The sequence below is a fragment of the Canis lupus genome, chromosome X, assembly GCF_003254725.2.
Source record: "Canis lupus dingo isolate Sandy chromosome X, ASM325472v2, whole genome shotgun sequence".
NCBI classification, from domain to species: domain Eukaryota; kingdom Metazoa; phylum Chordata; class Mammalia; order Carnivora; family Canidae; genus Canis; species Canis lupus.
The window spans coordinates 45,278,410-45,305,180 of NC_064281.1; the positions used below are offsets into that span (position 1 = coordinate 45,278,410).

The following is a 26,771-nucleotide window of genomic DNA, read 5'->3' on the forward strand; positions in this document are numbered from 1 at the left end:
ATAAGTGCAGGCCTAACGGGATTTCCGGCTTCCGGCGAGAGCGGAACCAGGGGCGGGGCGTGGAAGTTTTGTTGATCCGTTGCCAGGGCGCGAGCTTGAAACAAGAGTTGGGTCCCGCCCCCCCTTTCTTGTTGCGTGGCAACGCAAAAGGCTGACTCTGCCTACCGAACCTTAGAGGAGGCAGTGACGGCGGACTCAGCAGCTTTTCAGATCCGAGGAAGCAGACAGGACTGGAGCCCACCCTTGCTGAGACAGAAGTGACAGCAGAGTTATGCCCTCCAGGGCAAGAGGAAGGTGGGAGCTTAGCTGTGGCTTTAGCCTGGCCGGCCTGAAGGATCAAACAAGAACAGGGTCGGGAATTGGAAGGACCCCCAGGACAGAGGGGCCAGCGGGAGGACGCGGTGTTGGGTGAGCTCAGACCGTGCAGAGGTTGAAGTAGGGTTGGAAGTGCAGTGGAATGGGAGTAGGGATGGGTTGGGGTGGGAAGGGGGATGGAATGTGAAGGGAGATGAGGGTACTCTGGAGCATCTGGGTTACGGGCTGGGGAACGCTATGGGGTAAGGAAAGCTACGGCCAGAGATACTGTCTTTATCCATCTCCCTCATTTTCCTCCAAGCAGAGCTCAGGGACTGCTGCTGTAGCCCAAGAACAGTCTTGGACCTGAGCCACTTGTTGGCTGCTTGAGCTGGGAGCTTCAAAATTGACACTCGTTGCTAAGAAAGGTATTTCGTGTGAACCCCTGGGAGTCACAGTCCCTAAGCCAGTGCTCTCCACCCTTATCTCCCCATTTTATCTGTCTCCTCCATGCTTCATCCCCATCCCATTTCCTCTTCTCCATCTAACCCCCCTCCTTGCTTTCCTCCTTCCCCTTCTCTTGCTCTCCGTCCTCCATCTCTGTCTACTGTTCTGTTGCTCTCCTTCCCCTTTCCTTTTTTTGCCTCCCCCCACCATGCTCTGCCACCTCTGTCCCTTTCCCTTCTCTCGTCCCCGTATTTTCTATCCTTCTCCTTCATACTTTCATCCTCCTATCACCTTATACCTGCTCATTACAAGGTCATGGTCTTAGCAATCCAAGAAGCTTAAAATATCTGCAAAATCTTCCCCTTCAGTGACCTTACATTGTGGTGACAAATGGGAATGAGTGAGTAGGTTGGGGTTGGTGCCTAGACTTGGACATGGAAAGGGTCTGGTGGTTGCCATGGCTATTCCTGAAACCATTTTTAAAATGACGTATGGAGGCTGGGAAGAGTATAAAAGTCTTAGGACAAGTCCAGGAAAGCAAGAAAGCTTGATTGATGGAATCTAGTAGAGGAACCATAAATGAATTCAACTGGGAGAAACAGTCACAATCAGGCTAAGGGGACAAAATTATCAAAGGGCAGCAATCTCATATAACTGACAAGAACTAGTGTTCCATTTAAAAAGATGAAACTTGGGGCAGCCCAGGTGGTGCAGCGGTTTAGCGTGATCTGGAGACCCTGGATCGAGTCCCATGTCAGGCTCTCTGCGTGGAGCCTGCTTCTCCCCCTGCCTGTGTCTCTGCCTGCCTCTCTCTCTCTCTCTCTCTCTCTCTGTCTCTGCATTTCTATGAATAAATACATAAAATATTTAAAAATAAATAAAAAGATGAAACTTGGAAAAAAATCAAATTGGATCCCTACCTCTCACACTGTATATAAAGTGCAATTCCAAATGGATTAAAAACTTAAAAAAAAAAAGAAAAAAAAACTTAAATGAGAAAGGCAAAATTCTAGACATTTTAGAATATATAGCAGAATATGACCTCAGGGAATTTCTTAAATAATGAAAACTTCTAAGCTTAAAGGAAAAGATTGCTGAATTTGACTACATTTAAATTCATCCAAGTTACAACATAAAGTGAAAAAATGGGTGGGTGCACACAGAAAGCTTCTAACTCTAGAAGCTTGATAATTTATTTTCTGGCTTCTGCTGAGAGTTTACAGGTGTTCATTTTGTTGTTGTGCTTCATAACTTACATGTGTGTTAACCATATTCCTTTTTATGTATCCACTGTAACCATAAAATTTCCATAAAATAATGATAAAGTGAAGGGGCACCAGACTGGCTCAGTCAGTAGAGCATGTGGCTCTGGATCTCAGGGTCATGAGTTCAGGCCCCATGTTGGGCATAGAGCTTACTTTGAAAATAAATAAATATCATTTTAAAAATAATAAAATGAAAAGTCACAAATTGGAGGTGTCTGCCACATTTAAACTAAGAAATGATTAGTGTGTCAGTAATAAAGAACTAAAATTAATAAGAAAAGGACAAGCAACTTGATTTTTTAAAAACATGAATAAAAGGTATGAATGAGCACTTCACAGAAGAGTAATCAAAAATGGCCAAAACACATGTGAAAAGATGTGCAACCTCACTAGCAATAATGATAATGTCAATAAAGATTGTTAATTATAATTGTTAATTATAATACAAACTGGCAAAAATTTTAAAGTCTGCCATACCAAGTATTGCTGAGGATATAAAGTAGCTGGAGTTTTTATATACCTGAGTGAAGTGTAAATTGGTATAATCTCCTTGGAAAACAACTTAGTGTTATCTTGTAAAGTTAAATATGCCTTTGACTTATTTTTTTTAATTAAATTTATTTATTTATTTATGATAGTTACACAGAGAGAGAGAGAGAGAGAGAGAGGCAGAGACATAGGCAGAGGGAGAAGCAGGCTCCATGCACCGGGAGCCCGACGTGGGATTCGAATCCCGGGTCTCCAGGATCGCGCCCTGGGCCAAAGGCAGGCGCTAAACCGCTGCGCCACCCAGGGATCCCTGCCTTTGACTTATGACCAGCACTTGCACTCCTAGGTATATGCTAGGGAAACTTTCCCACCTGTATATATATTTCTTTAATCTACAGGTTCCTCCTCCCTCTTTTGCAATTAACAATAATTATAAACTGGGTTGTTTGTGTTGCGGAGTCCTAGTCTCTCTTGAGCTTACTTCAGTCAGGTTTTTATCCCCAAAACCCCACCAAAAATGTTAAGGTCATCAGCAACCCTCACATTACTAAACCTGTCAGTTCTCAGCCCTCCTCTTGACATATCATCAGTTGCTCACTCTCTCCCAAAAGCTTCTCAGACACCACAATTATGGTTTTCCTCCCGCCTCACCAGACGCTCAACCTTTGCCTCCAGTGCTGACTCCTCCTTTCCCCATCTCCCCTGGGGCATTCTTACCCATCTACACTGACTCAGAGATCTCTTACAGCCTCAAAGCTTTAAATTCCTTTGTATCAGGGACACCTGGTGGCTCAACACATCAGGCTCCTTGCAGGGAGCCTGCTTCTCCCTCTGCCTTTGTCTCTGTCTCTGTGTGTGTGTGTCTCTCATGAATAAATAAAGAGAATCTTTTTCAAAAATTCCTTTGTATCAGTCAGGATAAGCTGAATTGTGCTGAGGTTACAAACAACCCCCAAATCTCTGCAGCTTAGAAAAACAAGGATTTCTCACCCATGCTTGTCTGATGTGGGTTGGCTACATCTCTGCTCTACGTCATCATTCCAGAATCAACGCTGAAGGAGAAGCCCTTACATGGGACATTGCCAGACTCAATGTCTTCTGCTAAGACTTCGCTTAGCAGAGAGCGAAGAGGAAAAAGTGGAGGGCAATCACATAATGGCTCTTAGTTCTGTTTGGGACTAGCATGTGTCAATTTTCCCATTGCAGAGGGCAAAACCAACCACGTGGCTAACCTTGAGGGCAATGAGATATGGATGAATAAGCCTTCTGCAGGGAGGAGCAGCAGATCTTTTTGAACAATAATAAAATTCACCATACCGTCTGTGTGCTATCAGTGGATATCTAACAGACCTCTCAAACTCAACATTTCCAAAACTGATCTCTTGATCCTCCCCCTGCCTCCATCCCATACTGTTCTTGCTACACAGACTACTCAGTTGATAGCAACTCCATCCCTCGGGTTACCCCAGCTCAAATCTTTGAAATCATTCTTAATACTGCTTTTATACTGCACATCTAATCTAACAGGAAGTCCTATTGGCTCTGCCTTTGACATATATCCAGAATCTGACCACTTCTCACTCTCTGCTGCTACAAACTTGACATGATTCAGCATCACCTCTTGCCTGGACAACTGCAGTCACCTCCTGTCTAGTCTCCCTGCTTCTAGCCTTGCCTCTGGTCCCCTCAGTCTATCTACACAGCAGCCAGACATAATTCTTTAAAAACCAAAGGCAGAGCACATCATTCCCACTGCTCAAAACCCTCCAGTGGCTGCCCATTCAGAGTAAAAGCCACAGCCTTTAACAATGTTCTACACAGTTCTACATGCTCTGTGCCCTCCTGTTATCTCTCTAATATCATTTCCTACCTACCTCTCCTGCACTCACTTGCCTCCCTGTTGTTCCCCTGAGTGTGTGCCTTTTTGTGTCCACCATAAGACCTCTGTGTTTGTCCCCTCTGCCTGGAGTGCTCTCATCCTAGATACCCGCATAGGTGACTCCCTCACCTTCCAAGTATTTGCTCAAATATTACCTTTTCAACTATGCCTTCCCTGGCTTCCACATTTAAAATGGCAATACGGGGCAGCCCAGGTGGCTCAGCGGTTTAGCGCCACATTCAGCCCAGGGCCTGATCCTGGAGACCTGGGACAGAGTCCCACATCAGGCTCCCTGCATGGAGCCTGCTTCTCCCTCTGCCTGTGTCTACATGTGTGTTAACCATATTCCTTTTTATGTATCCACTGTAACCATAAAATTTCCATAAAATAATGATAAAGTGAAGGGGCACCAGACTGGCTCAGTCAGTAGAGCATGTGGCTCTGAATCTCAGGGTCATGAGTTCAGGCCCCATGTTGGGCATAGAGCTTACTTTGAAAATAAATAAATATCATTTAAAAAATAATAAAATGATTATTTTTTAATAAATAATTAAAATTATTTTTTAATAAATAAATTCTCTCTCTCTCTCTCTCTCTCTCTCTCTCTCCCCTCTCTGTCTCCCATTAATAAATAAATAAAATCTTTTAAAAAAATAAAATGGCAATACGCCCCATGTCCTTGGCACTCCAGTTCCCTTTATCCTGCTCTATCTTTTCCCCCATAGCACATATCATCTTCTTACAAACTCTTCAGCATACTGTTTATTGTCTCCCTGCCCCCACTAAAAAGTAACCTCCACAGAAGACTCAGATTCTCGTCGGTTTTGTTCTTTGATGTCTCCCAGCTCCTTATAGGAGTGTCTGACAGTAGGAAATCCACAACAATTTGTTAAATGATAGAATGAACATGAGTTAAAAAAGTAAGATGAAGAAAAAAATGCACACTATATGATACATTATCAAGTTCCAAAACAAGAGAATGTTTCAAAATATTGTCCAGGGAATCATATACATACACAGTATGTTAATGCCTATTAGTAAGCAAATGCTAACATTTGCATGATGGTTATCTCTTAGGGTAAGGATGAGGGAAAAGAGACATAAGATACTTTAAGAATATTGATTGAGTTCTATTTCTTAAGGTGGGGAGTTGGTTCATGGGTCTCTTTTATCATGTTTCTTAACTTGCATATAGGTTATATATATTCTGTATATATCAAATTATTCAGTAACAATTTTTTAAAAATAAAGGATCATGGGTATCTGGGTAGCTCAGTCAGTTAAGCATCTGCCTTTAGCTCAGGTCATGATCCCAGGGTCCTGTGATGGAGCCCTTCCCTGCTCAGTGGAGGGTCTGCTTCTCCCTCTCTGCACACCTGCCACCCCACTCATGCGCTCACTCTGTCTCCCTCTGTCTCAAATAAATAAAATCTTTTAAAAAATAAGAATTATAAAAGGATCAGAACTAGCTATAGGAGAAGTTCAGGAATGGTATTCTAAACAAAGAAACACCATATACAAAGACCCTGAGGTAGGAACAGTTGTTGTGTTGAAGGACTTGATAGGAGGCCAGTGTGCCTGTATGACCGCAAGTGAGGGAGACTGATGTAGGATGAATTAGAAAGCTGTGCGGGAGCCGGAACTTCAAACCCATGGTAAGGAGTTTGGATCTGATTCTAAGTGCAGTGGGAAGCCAATGGAGGATTCTAAGCAGGTGAGAGACACGATCACATTTATGTTTGCAAAAATGTTTTTGGCTGTGACTTTGGCTGGCTCACATGCCAAAACTGGGCTTCCCAAAATATGAAAGAACACAGGCAAATTTAAGCCTTCTAGCCTTTTACTTGACTAAAGAATAAGTAACAAATAGGAAATAGTGGTGCCATTTACTGAAACGGGGAAAACCAAATCGAGTGTAATGTGAATGGGGGAAGAGTTGTAAATAAGTTTTTGAGACTTGGAAAGGTGAGCAAGGGTCAAATCATGAAGACTTATAAATCTGGCAAAGGGGGTTAGACTTTATAAATACTGGGGAGCCATCTGCTTTAAAGCCATTTACACTTTTTAAAAAAAGATTTTATTTATTCATGAGAGACCCATTGAGAGAGAGGCAGAGACATAGGCAGAGGGAGAAGCAGGCTCCGTGCAGGGAGCCTGATGTGGGACTTGATCCCAGGACTCCAGGATCACAACCTGAGCTGAAGGCAGATGCGTAACCACTGAGTCACCCAGGCGTCCCCCATTTGCTCTTTTTTTTTAAAGATTTTATTTATTTATTTATTTATTTATTTATTTATTTATTTATTTATTTATTTATGAGAGAGCATAACCAGGGGTGTGGGGCAGAGAAAGAGGAAGAAGCAGACTCCCTGCTGAGCAGGGGGCCCAATGCTGGCCAGATCTCAGGACCCCAAGATCATGACCTGAGCCAAAGGCAGACACTTAACTGACTAAGCCACTCAGGTGCCCCTAAAGATGCTCTTAAAGGTTTCTTTAAAAAGATTTTTTATTTTTAAGCGATCTCTACACCGAACATGGAGCCTGAACTTAGAACCCTGAAATTGAGTCCCATGCTCCACTGACTGAGCCATCCAGGTGCCTCGTTGCTTTTAAAGGTTGTTGGGTTTTTTTAAAAAGAGATTCTATTTATTTATTCATGAGAGACACAGAGAAAGAGGCAGAGACACAGGCAGAGGGAGGAGAAGCAGGTTCCATGCAGGGAGCCTGATGCGGGATTTGATCCCAGGACCCTGGGATCACACCCTGAGCCAAAGGCAGACACTCAACCACTGAGCCGCTCAGGCGTCCCAAGCAGGTTCCATGCAGGGAGCCCGATGCAGGACTTGATCCCGAGACTCCAGGATCATGCCTTGGGCCGAAGGCAGGCATGCAACCGCTAAGCCACCCAGGCATCCCGCTTTTAAAGGTTTTAAGCTGAGGTGTGCCATGGTCAGATTTGCTTTCAGAAAGATCACTCTGATAGCTAGTGCAGAGAAAGGAATAGACAGGGTGACACGAGAGCAAGAGAGGCCACTGAGGCTCCTGAGAACATTGTCTGGCACCTGATTGTGAGACCTGAATTAGGGCCGTGACAGCAAAGATGTAGGACACAGATATGAAATACATCAGGAAGTAAAATCAGTAGGAATCAACAACTGGTGAGTTGCTGTAGGGAGAAAGGAATAGAGGTGGGGATGTAGTCAAGAATGGTGGTCAGCACTGATTGGCCATTCCACTCCACTCTTACTCCAGATGTATAAGGTAGACGTGTCACCAGATCCAAAGGAGGTGGCGGCCATTGAGGCTAGAAGAAATCGAGAAAAAGATCGACAGAGCCGATTCTTCAATGTGCGGACCCGAGTCATGGGGGTAAGTAGGCAACAGGGACTTTCTTTTTTTTTTTTTTTTTTTTTTTTTTCAACAGGGACTTTCTTGGGACCAGGGGTCACCTCACTCCTGCACCCATAGAGGAATGTAGCAGTGTCTGTTACAGCCCTCATTGATTTGAGTGGCCCCTCCAGCTGGAAAGGAAGGAGATGGAGAGAGGGCATCCAGTACCAGGTGAGGGAAGGAAGAGGGCTAGGGGTGCAGGGGAAGAGAAGTCAGTGACAGCCTACTCCTCCAGTCAGCTCTGGGCTGAGTGACCTGGTTCTTGAGAGACAGGCAACACGGAGCCAAAAGATGTCTAAAGAATATTTGGTATTGTGTATGCCTAAGTGCTGTCTGGAAGGCTACATAAGAAACTGTTAACCAGGCTGAGACACAGAGATGGGAAGGACTTACTCTTCACTAAACTGTATTCCCTTTTACACTATCTTGAAATGTTTCAAAGGAATCACAATCAAAATAAACAGAAAACATTGATAGTTTTAGAAAAAATAGGTTGCTGGGTAGGTGGATAGAGATCAGGGGGCTGCAGCATGGTATCCTGGAAAAGACCTCCTACCTCAAGGGCGAGGTCTGCTGTTTACTAGATATGTGGCTTTGAATGAGTCACCTGTCTTCTCTGAGCTCTAGGCTCCTCCTCAGTAAAATGAAGCTAAATAAAGGAAGTGTAAAAGTGAATATTAACATATGGTGGTGGCTGTGGAAACCAGAGCATAGTGCCTGACACAAGTAAGTATTTGGCTGAGAGATGTGTGGTGTGATTGAGATCCAGCTGGCAAGCATTTCCTCAGGATCTGTTCTGTGCCAAGAACTTGATTGAGCAGTAGGGCACAAAGCTAAGGCCCAGTCTCTGCCCTTAATAGGCTCACAGTCTGGTGGGGGAGATCATTGTCAGAGGCAAACATCAACATAATGTGGATAGTGGGTCCTAGATTCTATGGGAGTAGCACCTGCCTAAGGAATCAGGAAGGTGAAGCCTGAGCCAGTCTTGAAGGATAAATAGGAGTTTAGGAAAAAGAGGAAGAAAGTTCCAAGTGGAGGGAGCAGCTGGAGCAAAGGCTATTTATTCAAAACAACCTAAGAAGTACAGGGAACTGTAAGCACAGAGCTCCTGAAGGTGGGTCAGAGAAGAAGGTACTGAGATAAAGCTAGAGAAAGAGACAGAGACTAGACCAATGAGGGGCTTACAAACCATATTCAGATAGTAGAACATATTCCAGGAGGTATAATGGGGACCTATAGGAGAATTCTGAAGCAAGTATATTCTGAGAAGTTTGTGTTAGAGCATTCAAGACCCACTGTTGGTCCCCTACCCTGATTTACCTCATTTCTTTGGGATCAGGTGGATGTCAAAGCCCTCAACAGCCAGGTGGAAGAGCGAAAGCTTCGAGAGGCAACAGAGCAGAGCAAGGAAGCAGCTTATGGTAAAAGCCCAAGGCCCAGGGCAAGCTAAGAAGGATAGTGTAAGGGCCTGAGTGGGCTGAGGTAGGGCAGTTCTGCCTTGGAGTAGGGCCTGAGGCCTGGGGTGTGGTGGGACAAACCAGATGGACCTTTGGAGCAGAGGCCATGCAGAGTGGGCTCTGTCTCTTCTGTGGGGCTTTCTCCATGTCCCTGCCCACCACCCCCAGGTACCTACCAGATGCAGTATGATCTGGTAGCCCAGATGCTAGAGAAGGAACAGGCAGAACGAACACGTCGGCTGGCCAGGAAAGTCCAGGAATTTCGGGAGCAAAAGCAGCAGCTCAAGAACAGACAAGAATTTGACTTCTGGGATCCTGGCCGTTTCTGCATGGAGTTTCCAGGCCGTTTCGGTGACAGTGACCCCTACTATGGCCCAGCCAGCCTGCAGTGCTTTGCTGGAGAGGACCTGGACAGGGCTGCATGCCTGAAAATGCAGCAGGAGCAGTTCAAATACAGCCTGGAGAGGCAACTGCAGGAGCAACGACAAGTCAAGGTTGATGAGAAGTGTTCAGGTTAGTAGCCGTGCACTCCAGACTGAGACCTAGGGCCTAGTGGGGAGTTGTTCTGAGCCAGGTACAGCACCCACAAGGTCAGAACTGTGTGGGGAGGTCCAGTGACCCATAAAGCTGATGCCAAAAGGTTAGACTGAGCAGACCCCAAACTCCCTGATTTCCTTCAGTAACTGACAGTGTAGCCATCAGTACCCACTCAGCCTCAAATTCCATTATATGGAGGCAACATAGTGAAGACAGACCTATCGGTTCTGCCACTTACCACCTGGTTTGGGCAATTGAATTTTCTTAGTGCTTCAGCTTCCTCATCCTTAAAATGGGGATAATAATCCATGCCACAAAAAGCTCATAGAAAAAAAAAAAAGCTCATAGAAGAATGACATGAGATACTGTATGAAAAGCACAAGCATCAGTGCTCAGTAACCAGTAGCTACTATTACTATGACACTGCCTATGACCACATCCTCCTTTTTTATTAGAGTAAGCCCTTTAAGGGCAAGGATCACCTCTTACCTATTTGTACTGCTCACCTTTCAAATCATCCCTGTTAGAGCATCCTATTCAGTTTACCACTTGTCGTGGATGTCACTAATTCTGAAAGTATTTGTGGAATGTCTGTCTTTTCTCCAAAATGTCAGCTCACTAAAGACAAATTTTCTACGCCTGTCTCCCAGTGGCCTCATACAGAGCCTGCCACAGTGTCAGGAGCTCAATAAATCATTGTCAAATGAACAACTGGAGACCAAAGTAAACAAGACAAGCACCCTGCCCTCCATGATCCCATGAAACCATGCCCCTTCTAGAAAAACAGTTTATTTTTTTAATTATTTGAGAGAGAGAGAGCACGAGCAGGGGAAGTGGCAAAGGGAAAAGGAGAAGCAGACTCCCCTCTAAGCAGGGAGCCCAACACAGGGCTCAATCCCAGGACCCTAAATCATGACCTAAGCTGAAGGCAGACACTTAACGGACTGAGCCACCCAGGCACCCCAAAAATCAGTTTAGTTGAAGAGGAAAAGATAACATGCACAAGTTATTCATCAGCAAATATTTATGCTTTAACAGTGGTAGGTATTGTGATATAAGTGTATATAGGACATGGAGGGAACATCAACATGGGAGTGGTCAATTCTCACAAGGAAAGGGAGGCAGGATGGGGAGGTAGCACAAGTCAGCTATCAGGAATCAGTTTTGGAAAGTTGGGTACAATTTTTCCAAGGCAGGGTAAGGGAACAAGAAAAGGGGCAGGAAGAGGTAGAGAACTGGGGTTGTGAATAGTCCAAGAGTGTAGGATGCGTGAACAGTTTCATGTTAGTGCAGCCTAGGGTTGAGGGCTTAGAGGAAGAGAAAATGTGCAAGAATTTTCTACGCCAAACTAAGGAATTGTGACTTTATTATGTAGACAGTGAGTAACCATTTAAGGGTTTTAAGCAGAGTGACAAGACTATTTCAATATTTGGCATATATTAAGCCACCTATTTTGTGCCTGGCACAGTGAACAAAATAGAAAAATCCTTGCTGTCATGGAGTTCACATTCTAATGGGGACAAACAGAAAATAAACAAGATAAAATAGTAAACTATACAGTGGACCCTTGAACACAGGTTTGAACTGCATAGGTCCACTTATATGTGGAATTTTTTAAATACAATACTGTAAACATATTTTCTCTCCCTTATGGTTTTCTTTTTTTAAAAAAATATTTTATTTATTTTTTCCAGAGAGAGAGAGAGAGTGCAGGGGGAGGAGCAGAGAGAGGGACAGGCAGACTCTGCACTGAGCTCAGAGCCCGAAGTGGGGCTCCATCTCAGGACCCTGAGATCATGACCTGAGCCAAAACCAAGAGTCAGATGCTTAGCCAACTGAGCTACCCACCACCCCTCCCTTAAGATTTTCTTAATAACGTTTACTTTAAAAAAAAAAAAAATAACGTTTACTTTTCCCTAGCTTTATTTTAGGGCTACAATATATAATACATTTAATATACAAAATATGTGTTCATCAACTTTACATTACTGATAAGATCAACAACAGCAGGAGGCTGAGTTGTTAAGTTTTGGGGGATTCAAGCTACATGTGGATTTTTGACTCTGTAGGAGGCAGGGCGGGGTGCAAGGGGGCACGGGGGACATTGGTGTGCCTAAGCCCTGCATTGTTCAAGGGTCAACTGTATAAGGTAATTAAGATGGTTGCTAGGGAGAAAAATAAAGCACAAAAGGGGGGACTTGGGGACTTAGAGTGGTGCACAGTTGCCATTTTAAATAAGGAAAACCTCACTGAGGTCATCTTTGAATACAGATCTGAAGATAAAGGATTGAGCAATGCAAACAACTGAGGGAAGAACTGTCACAAGTAGAGAAAGTAACTAGTACAAAGACCTGGAGGCAGGAGAGAGGGTGTCTGGAATGTTTGAGGAAGGCAGTACGGCCAGAGTAGCTGAAGTAGACCAAGTGAGGGGAAGAGTGATAGGAAATGAGGTCAGAGAGGTGAAGGGGCTAGATCCAGTGGGCCTTCTAGGCCATAGTGCAGATTTTGGCTTTAACTGGGGGAGGGAGGAGCCACAGGAGGGTTTTATGTATCGGGGTGACATGATTTGTGGGTTTTTTTTTTAAAGATTTTTTTAATTTTTATTTATTTATGATAGTCACACAGAGAGAGAGAGAGAGGCAGAGACACAGGGAGAGGGAGAAGCAGGCTCCATGCACCGGGAGCCCGACGTGGGATTCGATCCCGGGTCTCCAGGATCGCGCCCTGGGCCAAAGGCAGGCGCTAAACCGCTGCGCCACCCAGGGATCCCTGATTTGTGTTTTATACATAAAACTTCGCAAGCAATTGTGGAAATTGGATTACAGGGGAAGACCAGAGGCAAAGAAATAAGATAGAAGACTATTGCAGCCAAGAGGAAGTGGCCAACAGGCAGCCATGTAGCTATATGATCCCAAGGTGGCATATAGCCAGTCTGGGCTGGAGGGAGAGATCTGGAGGCCCACAGGCGGGGAAGGGTTTGCACAGGAGCAGAATACTAAGCCTGGATGGAGCCTGGGAAAATAGTGCACTCTGTGAGGACAAAGGTCAGAGCTATCTTATTAACCACAACAACTCTGGTGACTTACATACTCTGCCTCGTATGTAGTGGGTGCTCAGGAAATGTATCTTGAGTGAAGGAGTGATAGAGGAAAAAGGAGTGCATAATAAAGGGATCAGGGAGGTAGGATAAAAGATGCATAAAATACTAATAGCTAACCTTTACTGGGCACTTACTGTGTATCAGACACTTTGCTGAGCTTGCTACCATAGAGTAACTCATGCAGTCCTCCCCGCCACTCCGTGAGGCAAGCACTACTATTATCCCCATTGTTAGTGGAGGAAACAAACTTTAACAGAGATGTTAAGTAACTTGCCCAGTCATACAGTTAGTGGGTGATGGAGGCGGAAAGTAAACTCAGGCAGACTGGCTCCAGAGCCCACATTCTTGGCCACTACACCATACTTGCCTTCTCTCAATCTCCATGAGAAAGTAGGGTCAGAGATTAAGGGAGAGTCTCAGAATGGGAGTCATCGATAATGTCAAATGCTCTGGAGAAGTTTAGGTAGGAACAGAAACCTGTCTATTGGATTTTGAAATTAAAAGTATCTGGGGACTTTTGTCAGACTAGTTGCAGAGGCGCCATGGGGCCAGCTGCCCTATGGCAGCAGGCTGATGTATGAGAAGGCAGAGCTAGGCAGCAGGAACAGCAGGATACCAAGGGAGGGTACATGTTGTATAATGAAAACAGCATGGGCTATTTCCTCAAGAGACCTGGATTCAAATCCCAACCAACTATTTGCTGACTGTGTGACCTTGGGCATTTTATTTCACCTCTGGACCTCTTAGTGTCTCCACCTAAAAAATGGTGCTGATCCTTTCCTCTCTGGGTTGCAGTGAGGAATGAAATGAAACCACACACCCCTATCCATCCTCCCTAACCTCTGCCACCCTCCAGCCTCTGAAATCTGTTCCTTGGACCTCTTCAAAGCTAAGCCTTAAGCCTATGTTCTGGACCCCATTATCCGTGTCCCTCCCTCCACCTGCCCCCAGGCTGTGCTCTTTACAGTATCCCCTGCCCTGTGTTTTCAACGTTTCCTCTTCCACTGGTCCCTTCTGTGCCTGCTGTAAACATGCTTATGTCTAACCCATATTTAAAAAAAAAAAAAAAGCATCCTTGCACCCTGTGATTTCTCTGAATACTGTGAGCTGTTTTCCTTTACAGCCATACTTTTTGAAAAATCTGCTTCCACTTGCTGTGTTTTCTTCCTTTCCATTACACCACAACCCCGAGATCTCCTTTCTCCCCACCCAACTTCACTGACACTACTCTTACTAAAATCACCAATGCCTTTGTATTATCAAGTACCAGAGACTCTAGTTAAGTCTTTCCTCCTTGACTGGACCATTCTTGCCACCCTTGACTCTGATCACATCCTTCTTAATCCTCTCTCTTCCTTGGCTTCTGTCATAGTACATCCTGCTATTAGCTCTCTGGCTCTCTGGCCATTCCTTCTGTGTATCTGCCCTTTGTGGGCTCCTTTTCCCTTGCTCCTTTCTTGAGACTCGGTCTATGTCACACTGCTTTCCCTACCCTGCATACTTACTGCAGGTGCCCCTGGCCCTTGTCCTGGTTTCAGCTGCCACATCACCCACCACCTCTGTGCTGAGGACTCTCTACCCACAAAACCAGATAGCCAGATGCCTGCTGACTACCTTCAACTCAGCTTCCTAAACAGAATTCATCCATGTACTTCATTCTGTATCTTCTACTTCCTGTGGTGGCCACACCATGGCATCCACGTATCCAAGCCAGGACCCTATGAAGCATCCAAATCTCCCCACGTCTTTACTCTCTCATCAGTACTGCTGATGTAACGTTCTATATATTTGGCCTGCTTTAAGCCCTCCAAGATGGCTTCGCTACCTCCATTGTCTCCCACCAGCCTGACTGTTTTCTATATTGGCCCCCAGAAGGAGCTTTCTAAAATATAAATCTGTGTTGCCCCCTTACTTAAAATATTTCCATTTTTCCACCACCTACAGGGCAAGTTTCTGGCCCTTTATCTCACCCCTGCAAAGTTCCCTAGCCACTTGCATTTTATGCTCCAGCAAGAGCAGATTAATTATAGTTTCAGACACAGACCATACGGTGTCTTGATTTCCTTCATCCATTTGACAAATATTTATTGAGCACCTACTATGTGCCAGGCTCTGATCTGGGTGCTGGGCATGGTAGTAAATAAAACTGACAAAATCCCTGCCCTCAACAATGTTACTTTCTATTGAGGAGAGAGACAGGCAATAGACAAAATAACTGAAATGTTGAGTATATGGGATGGTGACAAATTGTAGGGAGAAAAATCAGGGAAGGGGGATAAATATTGGGGACAGGAAGGTTGCAATTTTAGGTAGGAGACACAGGGAAGGCCTCACTGAAGTGGCAATATTTGAGCAAGGCCTAGGGGAAGCAAGAGAAAACATGAGCCAAGAATAACATCTGTTGCAAATCCCTGATGCAGGAGTATCTGGCATGATCTAGAAACTGCAAGGAGACTGGTGTGGCTGGACTAAAACATGCCCTGGAATGCCCTTTGCTCTTTCTTTCTATACACAACACACATTTCAAGGATCACCTCCTCCTGGAGGTCTTCCTCTCACCTTCCTCACAAAGCTCTCATTAATGCCCTGTATACACCTCTTTCATTGCCCTTCCTACATTGTGGTATGATCTATGTTTGATCCATCTCCCTGCATCTTTCATTTAGGCACTTGAGAAATCCTTGTTGCTGCTACTGTGGCTATCCCTAAGCCCCCAAAAGTAACTCCTTCCACATCCTACAATTAGAACATTCTCCTCCCAAACATACACATCCACACATCTACCAAGCTTGTTGAACAAATGGCTGAATGAGTGAACCAGGAATGGAGCAGGCCACTATAGTGCCTGGCCATATTTTTCTGTGTAGATATGCTCAATGACCAGCTGCGCCTAGCCATGGACATGCGGGCCACCCAGTTGGCCAAGCTAGAGGAGTCCTGCCGTGTGGCCATGATGTCTGCCATGGCCAATGCCAACAAAGCCCAGGTATGGCCTGAGCCACTCAGTATACCGGGCTCTCCCCAACCCCTTGAACAAAGCCCTGGGGAACTTAGCCATGTCTTTGCCCACACAACCTTTCTTGAATCAGCACCAGCCCCTTCATCTACCTGAGGGTATCTCCTTTCACCTAAGGACCCTCTGAGGACAGAAGATGCTCTTCCCCACATCCAGATTCAGGATGACCGGAGAACAGAACATCACCTTCCCTTCCCCAGCCACTCAGTCTAAGGGTTTCCAGAGGGCAGGAAGTTCCCTGTCCATTCCGCTTCCCCCATGTTAGGTCATTCAAAGGCCAGGCAAGATCTGTTCCCTCTCTCCCAAAGACGGAGGAGAGTAGGGCCATGTCTTCCCCTCCCCTGTGACTGAGAGTTCCCTGAAGTTGGGCACCCAAATGCTCATATTCAGGGGCCCCACCAGGCAGCTGAACTGGCTGAACGGCAGCGCCGTGAGCATCAGCGTGAACAGGAGGCCAATTTCATGGAGATCCAGAACCAGATCACGAGTGACCTACTGACTGAGAACCCTCAGGTTGCTCAGCACCCAGTGGCTCCCCACCGGGTCTTGCCCTATTGTTGGAAGGGCATGACTCCAGAGCAGAGAACTGCCATCAGGAAAGTCCAGGAGGTGCAACGCCACGAAAAGGAGGCACAGCGCCAGGCCGAACAAGCACTGGATGTCAAATGGGAAAACCAGGCCTTGCACTCAGCCCAGGCAGCAATGGAGTTAGAAGAGCAGGAGAGGGAACTTTGTGCTGAATTTCGAAGGGGTCTGGGGTCTTTCAATCAGCAGCTGGCTATGGAGCAAAAAGCCCAGTAAGTTCTAGGGGTGGGGGACATGGATGAATGCCAAGGGAGGGATGGGAAGGGCCAGAGGGAGAGGAAAAGTTCATCAGCATCAGAGGCCTCTGAACTTCTTTCACAGGCAGAATTATCTGAATTCCATAATCTACACCAATCAGCCTACAACCCAATATCACCTGCAGTTCAACACCAGCAGCCGCTGAGCTCCAAATGACCATCATTCTCTTCTCCCTCACTGAGCTCATGAAAGCTGGGAGTCAGAGAGGAAGAGGCTGCAGACTCCCTTCCCAAATCCATTCCCCCACTATCCCTGCCTTTGGCCCTAGATAATAAAGTTATTACTAACATCAAGGCCATGTGTTGTAATGGGACACAAAAGGTATGAGGTGCTGCCTTTCCCACCCAACCCCTAGGCCTGCATCTGACCCTGTTAGTCTTCACCCATTCACCTGACTTCCCCATGCCAGTTTCCCCAGCACACAGCGTTACCCACTCCCTGTGAGAAAGAGAGACTTTATTAGGCACAGAGTGTTGAGCAGTTACAAGATGGCTACTGGACTTCCTCCCAAGCTGTAGTACAGTACTCCAAGGGAAGCAAGAAAAGAAGGGCACATGTTTTCTCTGCCCCTTGCCTTCAAGGCTGCATGCGGATGGCCCCATCCAGCCGGATGACCTCTCCGTTGATGAATGGATTCTCGATGATGGCTTGTACCAGATGAGCATACTCAGCGGGATCACCCAGTCGGTTGGGGAAGGGCACTTGGCTGGCCAAGAAGTTGCGCACTTTTTCTGGGAGGCTGGTCAGCAGCGGGGTGCCAAATAGGCCTAGGCAAGACAGTCGGAGTCAGAGGCTCATCCTTCCTTTCTTATTTCCCTGGTCCCTTCTCACTTTAGCTCTACCATCGGGTACTTCCCGATGCCCAGAAATGGAAGGCTACTGCTGCTTAGCCGGGAGATACTTTCCGTCCTCTCAACTGCCCATGAATCCTACCTACCCTATACCAGGTGTGGCAGGGAGGGAATATGTCTACCTGGAGCAATGGTCATCACTCGGATGCCCACAGGAGCCAGATCCCGAGCAATGGGCAGGGTCATGCCCACTATGCCCCCTTTGGAAGCAGAGTATGCAGCTTGTCCAACCTGGGGAAGGAGTAGAGGTCATACATGGAAGGGCCCTAACAAGTCACCAAAGAGGCACAAGCCATAACCCCTACCCACACACCTGGCCCTCAAAGGCAGCCACGCTGGCAGTGTTGATGATGACCCCACGTTGGCCTCCCTGGTCTGGTTCATTCTGGCCCATCTCACCAGCTACCAGGCGGATCACATTGAAGGTGCCTAAGAGATTCACCTGAAAGACCAGAAGAGACATGGTGTAGGACCATTTGTCCCCTAAAATCTTTGGGGGCACCCACAGCCAAATACCTCTTACAGCCCTCAGAGGCCTTACATTGAGAACTCGCTGGAAGTCCTCCAAGGTATGGGCCTGATTCTTCTTTAAGTTGTATGTCTTGATGGCCACTGCAATACCTGCACAGTTGACTGCCACATCCACACGGCCGAACTTTTCTTTTGCTAGAGTCAGGGCTGCTTGCACGTCCTTCTCTGAGGTCACCTTCAAAGGGAGAAGTGGAGAAGGTATTCATCTCCCAGCACACACACTCACCACTAAACCTGGGCAAGGGGAGAGCAAGTCCAGTCTTTGAGTAACAACAGAATTCTGTAAGCAAGGAGGAGGCCAAAAGAAAACATGAGAGTGGGGCAAAAGTGAAAATGTGAGATACTGTAGAGCAGTGTCACATTTTTCAAATCTATATCCTGTTTCGATAAATTCACATACCCCTGGAGATTTCTGTAGACCAGAGCAGTTTCAAGAATTATTATGATGATGAACTGGTTTTTTTTGTACCTCGACTTTCCAAGATGATTTCACCAAGCTTGCTTTCCGTAGCCTCATAAAAAAATTTTCAACTTTGTAAATACAAAATTATAGGGCACAATATGCATTTTCAAACTATACATACCCCCTCCGCGAGATTCTGATATATCCAATTCCCATCCCCACTGCTGTGGCTCCAGGCTTTGTACATTCCTTATTGCAGGTGCTCCCACAGTGCTTGACAGATGGCTCAGGCCAAAAGGGACAAGGAGATGGGTCCACTGTCCACACAGACCCTTACCGAAGGGGACCCCACGGGTTCCCAGGCCAGTTTCAGTGACCTCATGCTCACACTTACATCAGCTGCGGCAAAGGTGCAGTTCTTCCCCAACTTCTTGGCTTGTACCTCGCCATCAGAGTTGGGCAGGTCCAGAAGCACAGCAGTGGCCCCTTGCCCCACCAGTCGCTCTGCCGTGGCCAGACCTAAACCAGAGGCTCCTCCGGTTACTAGAGCAACCAGGCCCTGTGAAGAAAGGAACGGTCAACGGTACTCGATGCAGACCAACCCCACCCTTTCATCTGCCTGTTTGTTCTCCAGGCTTCTGCAACGGAGGCTCCCCGGGGTGACCCAGGTGTGTTTCCTCTCCTTCAGAATAGGACCTCTGGGTGTCTCATCCCCAGACAGCCCATCCAGTCACCCCACACACATATGCGTAGGAGAGTTGACCTTCACCTCCCGAGCCCAACCGCCGCACTAGCAGGCCTAGACAAGTGTGACCCTTTCTCCCAGCACCGATCTCTACCCCCTAGAGCCACGGCCGCGTGGTCCCAGCAGGCGCAGCGGACCAGCCAGTAGATGCGAAGTCCCAACTACCTTCACGCCCCGACAGGCCGCAGCCATTTTGCTCCGAACTCTCCGCGGGCAGGGCGGTGGGGCAGGCGCAGATTGGCCGACGCAGAGGCGTGTGGCGGGGCGGGCGAGGGGGCGGGCCGCTGCGCCAGACTCCGGGGCGTGGCGTCGGCTGCTCGCCGCCGCAGCCCAGAGGGCGAGGCTTCGGCGAGGTGCCTCCAGAGTTCTTTCACCTGGGGTAAGAACTCCGTAGCAGCCGCACAATGGCAACCACCCTCTCCGCCCGACTGTCAGCCTAGTTTCTGGGCAGGCGGCCAGCTCTGCGGGAAGTAGGCGGACAGGAGATTGGGAGTTTTCCTTACCTCTCAGAAAAAGCCTTCATTCAAGCATAAACATATGAGAGACTCCTATATGCCAGGCTCTGTGCGGGTCCCTGGGGACGATACCAAGAGGAATACTAAAAGGTTCGTGCTTTACAGAAGGACACACTTCAGTTGGGGGAAAAAGGTAATTACAGTACAGACACAGACAAAGGAAGGGGCAGAGAACTAAATTCTGAGACAGACACGGATAGCCAAAGATGGAGATTCTGAGAGCCACTGAAGAGAAATATGTTAAGGAAGAGATCAGAGAAACAGATGCCAGACAGGATCACAGATATGGATATGGGGAACCACTAAGAGACAGAGAAGCTGGGAGACAGACATTCTGAGACAGAGCTGTTGAGACGCATAAGCCCAGAGAGGCATAAACAGAGAAACAAAAACATTGTTCATCAATTCAGCCTTTGCTACTGTCCCCTGTGTCAAACCTATTTTACATCCCAAAGCCCACATTAATCACACGTTGCTGACTGGACCTCAACCAGACACTGTCACTTTAGTTTCAGGTCTTTGGTCATCCTGGAACATCTTTCAACCAGCATCCCAATTAGAATCTTGAGGGATGCCTGGGTGGTTTAGTGATTGAGCAACCGCCTTCGGCTCAGGGTGTGATCCCGGAGTTGTGGGATCGGAGTTCTGGGATAGAGTTCTGCATTGGGCTTCCTGCAGCAAGCCTGCTTCTCCCTCTGAGGCCTATGTCTCTGCCTCTCTGTCTCTCATGAGTAGATAAATAAAATCTTAAAAAAAAAAAAAAGACTCTTGGGATCCCTGGGTGGCGCAGCGGTTTAGCGCCTGCCTTTGGCCCGGGGCGCGATCCTGGAGACCCGGGATCGAATCCCATGTCGGGCTCCCGGGGCATGGAGCCTGCTTCTGTCTCTGCCTGTCTCTCTCTCTCTCTCTCTCTCTCTCTCTCTGATATGACTATCATAAATAAATAAAAAATTTAAAAAAAAGAATCTTGAGCCCACCTAATCTACCTAATCTGACTTCCTTTTATACTCTTCCCCAAACCAATATCTTCAGGCCATAGATCTTTATCTATATTTTCAGCCCCATTAGTCTTTATGTTTCCTCTGTCTGAAGTATCTCCCAACATGCTTTCCCACCCAGAAGACTTCCCTCCCAGCCAAGTTGTTGACAACCACCACACTCATGGTTGCTATACCATATTCCTCAAATGATTTAGCACAAGATTTATAATCTTTCTGATGACATGAAGTCCCCCCAGCAATTTATACCACTCTTCACTGAACCCAATATGCTCCAGCCACAGTGGCCTCTTTGTGTTCATCTTTGTGTTAGCTGCTCCCTCTGCTTGGAATTCTCGCTCCCTGATGTTTGCATGACTGCCTTTTTCTTCTTTTGATCATTTAGAACTAAGCTTAAATGTCACCTCCTCTCTCTGACCACTTAAGCTGTAGACACCTACTTGCTATCCCATTATGTTGGAGGAGTTTATCGAGGACGTGACCACTGGTTGACCTGAGAGCTGGAGCGAGGCAATGGGTATCTCTTCACCCTTTCCCCTGTCTTTGGAATGTAGGCTCTGCCCAGTCTTCCCACGGCTGGAGCCATTTCAGGGACATAGCCTTGAGAGAGTAAGATGTTGTTGAGACCATCTGGAATGAACACATGCTTGAAACCAGCTAAAGCCTCTACATAAATTTTTAAGATTCCAGTCGGTGGCTGCAGAGATCTACTCCTCTTCCAGCTGTCCAAGACAAGTCTTGTATGTAAATTCCCTGGTTTATTAAATCTGCCACCTGCCGATCTGGAGTAATCTGACTCTGGTCTCTCCATGTTCTCCATGTACAGGTGCCAATTTGTGAGCCACCACGTTGCATATTTGAATTCTCTGCATAGCACTTACAGGTCATCTTTTTTCTAACCTTGGGGCTAGATGCACTTTGGAATTCAAATTTTTTTCAATTTTAGAAAGGAAGACTTACTGTATATTACATAACTCTGTATACTGCATATACTGTATACTATGTAACTACCGAGAAAGGTCTAGAGCATAACTTATAATGAAACATTAATATTTCTAGAATGAAAAGTATGAACGTTAACATGAAGTGTGAATCAAGACTATAGATAGCCTCACATTACCTCAGGTCAGGTTTTGTCACCTAATGAGTTTGGGTTCCAAAGTATGAGAAAACAACCTTATGCTTTTCAGAACTTTGGGGGTCATGGAATTATGCCTAAAGGCTTGAGCCTTGTCTAACCTTGTTTTGTTGTTGTTGTTAAATTTTTTTTAATTTTTTTAAATTTATTTATGATAGTCACAGAGAGAGAGAGAGACAGAGAGAGAGAGAGGCAGAGGGAGAAGCAGGCTCCATGCACCGGGAGCCCAACGTGGGATTCGATCCCAGATCTCCAGAATCGTGCCCTGGGCCAAAGGCAAGCGCCAAACCACTGCGCCACCCAGGGATCCCCTGTCTAACCCAGTTTTGTGTGTGTGTGTGTGTGTGTGTGTGTGTGTGTTGTAGTTCTCTCCCTACTAGAAGGTAAGCCCCATGGTGGCAGGGTCTTGTCCTACTGTTTCACCTCTTGGCTACCCAATCCCCAGAGCACTGCCTGGCATGTACTAGACAATCAATACCAATGAATGAATGAATAAATAAGTCAATCAGTCAATCTTGGGAGAATTTGGGGGCCCAGCTTCATGATTCCTTCCTCTGCTTAACTCCAGAGACCTTCACCTCCTCTTGATTTTAACCACTTCTGTCTAGGCAACATTATTAATCTTGCCATGCCCTAGAATGACTCCCCCACTTCCCTGGCATCTACACATCACTATCACACTCTGAACATGTTGTCCCAGTCATTTTGGCTCTTCTTCATCTCACCATTTCTTTTCTTCTTGAACCCTGTTATTCCATGGGTCTTTCCATTTTATTTCAACCTAGCAGCCTCTTCCTACTTTTCTTCTAGCCAGTGTAGACCCTCTCTCATTCCCCTTCTCTCTTTAACCACTCTTGCTGGCACCCTCCACCCATTTGTCCCTTGACATCTACTAATTCAACTTCTTGACTGTTCAGCACAGACTCTGAAGCCAGAAGGCCTGGGTTTGAATTTCAGCTCCATCATTTACTAGCTGAATGACCTTGGGCAAGTTACTTAACTGTTGTACCTCAGTCTTCTCTTCAATAAAATGGGTATAATCAAAGCACCTATCTTGTAGTTATTAGGAATAAATGAGTGAATGACTATATAAGAAAAAAAGGTACTAAGAGCAGTACCTAGCCTCTAGCAAGAGCTACGTAAATGTTAGCTATTCTTACTCTTCTGAGCAGTGCCTCTTAGCCTTTTTTATGCTGTAAAAACCTCTGGCAGTCTGGTGAAACCTAAGGAATCCCTTCCCAAAATAATACTGCATTAAATAGGATATAAAAATAGGATTGCAAAAGAAATATAATTACCAACATAAAAAGAAACACATCTGCAATGTAGTAATATATGTGCTTCTTTATATATTAAATCCCAAGCTCTATCAACAGGTCTCGTGACTACCATGATTTCAAAATAGTGACGTTATTTTGAGAGATCTGTAACAATCCTGATATGCTACGAAAATCTGATTTCTACTGGTAACAAAGCCACAGGTACTGCTAATACTACTGTACTTTGTTACTCACATCCTCTGGAAGGACATACTACACTTGTGTTGGTGATAGTGAAAATAAAGATGCAATTTGCCCCTATCCAAGTCCATGGGCTGCTTGAATTCTCCCTACAGTCTCTGAAGGGGCTATGGACCCTGGGTTAAGAACACTTGTGTTTAGAGCAAATGGAGGCCATTAAGTGAACACTTCCTCTCTTGTCTCTACTCACACTATCCTTTCATTGGGTCTCAGAGAAAAGAGGTCCTATTTGGGGCTTGCTCTTCCCACTGGGCTCTGGGTCCCAGCCCTTCTCTTTTGCTCGGGGCTTTGTGCCATTGAGCATCCTCTCTATTGTACACACCTCTGTCTCAAGATCATTAGAAAACAGGGAACTGAGGGGCACCTGGGTGGCTCAGTCAGTTAAGTGTCTGCCTTCGGCTCAGATCATGATCTCAGAGTCCTGGGATTGAGGCCCCCCCCCCCCAATCGGGCTCTCTGCTCCGCTTTCTTGCTGTCTGTGTCAAATAAATAAGTAATATCTTTTTAAAAAAGGAGAAGAAGAAAAGAAAACAAGGAACTGAGCAAAATCAACTTTTGCACACAACAGATAATCATTACTTTGGGTGTATGTGGGCGAGAAGTGAGAAAAGGGGTATGTCAGGGACATTGTAACAAGCAACATCCAGCATTACCTCACAATCCCCGGGGGGGTATTTGCCCTACCAGGAGATAAGAGAAAAACAAAGGTGGTTTCACCCTTGGGAGATAAAAATCACAAAATAACCCATTTAACCCTTGTGGGTGCCTGCCATTACCCCTGTAAAGACAGAACTGCACTGGCTTCAGCTGACTCTGAGGTGGCATTGGCAAATATAAAGGACTCCAGATGATGGGGAGCCTCCAAATGTGTGCCTGTTGGGGCACAATTTGAATGAATGGTTTAAATTCTGAAGGCATGTGTGGAACACGAGAGTGTGGCCAGCATCTGAGAGTGTGCTGAGGATGCATGCTGCCTGAATATTTACCACTTGAATAATGGGACTGATATCTGAATGAACCCTTTTGATGCCAGCCTAAGTTCATCATGACTTTACCATTGCCCAAATCAATGGCCATTGTTTAACCTTTGTATACTCAGAACTTTCTGGCTGCCTTTGGCATGTTTGATCACTTCCTCTTTTAGAAAACTCCCCTAGGTTTCCATGACACCTAACTCCCCTGGTTCCTCCTACTTCTCTGACTGTTCCTTCTTGGTCTTCTCCCTGGGTTCCTTTTCTTCTGCACTCCCTGTCTTTGGGGAGCTCAATCATCTCTTAGTTTCAATGCTGCCTCTCTGCTGAGGACTTACCAATCTCTACCTCCAGCTCACCTTTCTCCACTGAACTTCAGAATGAGGTAGCGAATCATATGCTGGTCCCCCTATACCAGCTGTCCCTCAGGCACCTACACTTGTCCTAAACTAAACTCAATCATTGCCCTTTAAACCTTCTTTATCTCAGTTGGTAATAACACCATCTTCCCAGGCTCCCAAGCTGGATCTTGGGACTGATGCCCTCTTTATTCTAATTGATTGCCAGATCCTGTTGATTTAACTCCTACATACTTCTTGAATCTGGCGCCTCCTTTTAGCTTACAATTATCACCACTCCAAATCTCTTGTCTATTGTAACTGGTCAGATCCCACAATCATCCCTCTTTCAAGAAACCAGAAGAAGCCTCTTCCTAAAACTCAAATTTTATTAGTTTATCCTCCTTGTTTTAAACCTTTTCAGGGGTTCCTCCTTGCTTTTAGTGTTCTCCATAATCTGCTGTCTGATGTCTGACTTCAGTATGTATAACACTGTACTTTCCAGCAACGATGCACTACTTGATACCGATGAAACTTGGAAGTTTTTGGGTTTGTGAGCAAGCAGCCAAGAAAGAATTATTGAGATGTTTTGGGTGCAAAAAGGTGATTTTACTGTAGCGCAGGGACAGGACCTGTGGGCAGAAAGAGCTGCACTGGGATTGTGAGAAGTGACTGATAACATACTTTTAAATTAGTGGGGGTTAGGGATAGCGTAAGTCTCTAAAGAATTTGGAAACAAGACTTTCAGGACCTTGAGGGACTAGCTGCTGTTAAGATAAAGTGTTTAGAAGATATACAAATGGCCAACAGACACATGAAAAAATGCTCAACATCACTGGGCATCAGGGAAATACAAATCAAAACCACAACGAGATACTATTTTCATACTAGTCACAATGGCTAAAATGAACAAGTCAGGAAATAAATGTTTGCAAGGATGCAGAGAAAGGGGAAACCTCTTACACTGCTGATAGGAACGCAAGCTGGTATAGCCACTCTGGAAAACAGTATGGAGGTTCCTCAAAAAGTTAAAAAGAGAGTACCCTACAACCCAGCAATTGCACTGCTAGGTATTTACCAAAAGGATACAAACATAGTGATCCAAAGGGGCACCTGCAACTCAATGTTTTTATATATATTTTTTATTTATTCATTCATGAGACACACAGAGAGAGAGAGAGGCAGAGACACAGGCAGAGGGAGAAGCAGGCTCCATGCAGGGAGCCCTACGTGGATCCTGGGTCTCCAGGATCACACCCTGGGCTGAGGGCGGCGCTAAACCGCTGAGCCACCGGGGCTGCCCTAACCCAATGTTTATAGCAGCAATGACCACAATAGCCAAACTATGGAAAGAGCCCAGATGTTCATCAACAGATGAATGGATAAAGAAGATGTGGTATATATATATATACAGTATTTTAAAAAATCTTACCATTTGCAACGACGTGGATGGAACTAGACGGTATTATGCTAAGTGAAATAAGTTAATCAGAGAAAGACAATTATCAGATGATTTCACTCATACAAGGAATTTAAGAAAAAAACAGAAGATCATAGGAAAATGGGGGAAAATAAAATAAGGCAAAATCAGAAAGGGAGACAAACCATAAGAAACTCTTAACTATAGGAAACAAACTGAAAGTTGCTGGAGGGGAGGTCAGTGGGGGGATGGGGTAACTGGGTGATGTGCATTAAGGAGGGCATGTGATATAATCAGCATTGGGTGTTATATGCAACTGATGAATCACTGAACTCTACCTTTGAAACTAATAATGCACTCTATGTTAATTAATTCAATTTAAATAAAATAAAAATTTTTAAAAGATACGGTTATTTTAGTCTTTAATAAAACAGAAAGAGTAAGGCATTAAGGCAGCCATGAGTTCCTTGAGGAAGGCCATGCTCTGTATGTTTCAGGTATCTATCGGTGGGCTGTAAACTGTAAGGAGATTTAACTTAATCTGCATTTCTATTGCCTTTGTTTCCCTCAACAAAACTATCCACAGTAATGCCACCAGATAAAATACAGGGTGCCCAGTAACTA

At 45.7% G+C, this 26,771-nt stretch overlaps 2 protein-coding genes across 5 annotated transcripts; one reads left to right on the top strand and one right to left on the bottom strand.

Annotated features, from left to right (window-relative positions):
• The first annotated feature begins 6 nt into the window (after positions 1-6).
• On the top strand, positions 7-17,010 carry RIBC1 (RIB43A domain with coiled-coils 1). Of its 4 annotated transcripts, none has more exons than XM_025468560.3 (8): positions 7-408; positions 620-722; positions 7,627-7,743; positions 9,104-9,185; positions 9,390-9,734; positions 15,726-15,844; positions 16,265-16,671; positions 16,781-17,010. In XM_025468560.3, exons 3-8 carry the CDS (start codon positions 7,627-7,629, stop codon positions 16,860-16,862), a joined length of 1,152 nt encoding a protein of 383 aa, XP_025324345.1. In that variant the 5' UTR covers positions 7-408; positions 620-722; the 3' UTR covers positions 16,863-17,010. The 4 variants fall into 4 exon arrangements, with proteins under 4 accessions (XP_025324345.1, XP_025324344.1, XP_025324346.1 ...); XM_025468559.3 differs by having other exon boundaries at positions 7-294; XM_025468561.3 differs by having other exon boundaries at positions 7-294; positions 16,277-16,671.
• A 146-nt stretch (positions 17,011-17,156) lies between these two features.
• HSD17B10 (hydroxysteroid 17-beta dehydrogenase 10) lies at positions 17,157-19,685 on the bottom strand. The gene is made up of 6 exons (XM_025468562.3): positions 19,413-19,685; positions 18,897-19,061; positions 18,110-18,274; positions 17,882-18,010; positions 17,691-17,799; positions 17,157-17,484 (listed from the first exon to the last, which is right to left on the bottom strand). The coding sequence occupies exons 1-6, from the start codon at positions 19,437-19,439 to the stop codon at positions 17,294-17,296; spliced, it is 786 nt and encodes a 261-aa protein (XP_025324347.1). The 5' UTR covers positions 19,440-19,685; the 3' UTR covers positions 17,157-17,293.
• Positions 19,686-26,771: the final 7,086 nt, after the last annotated feature.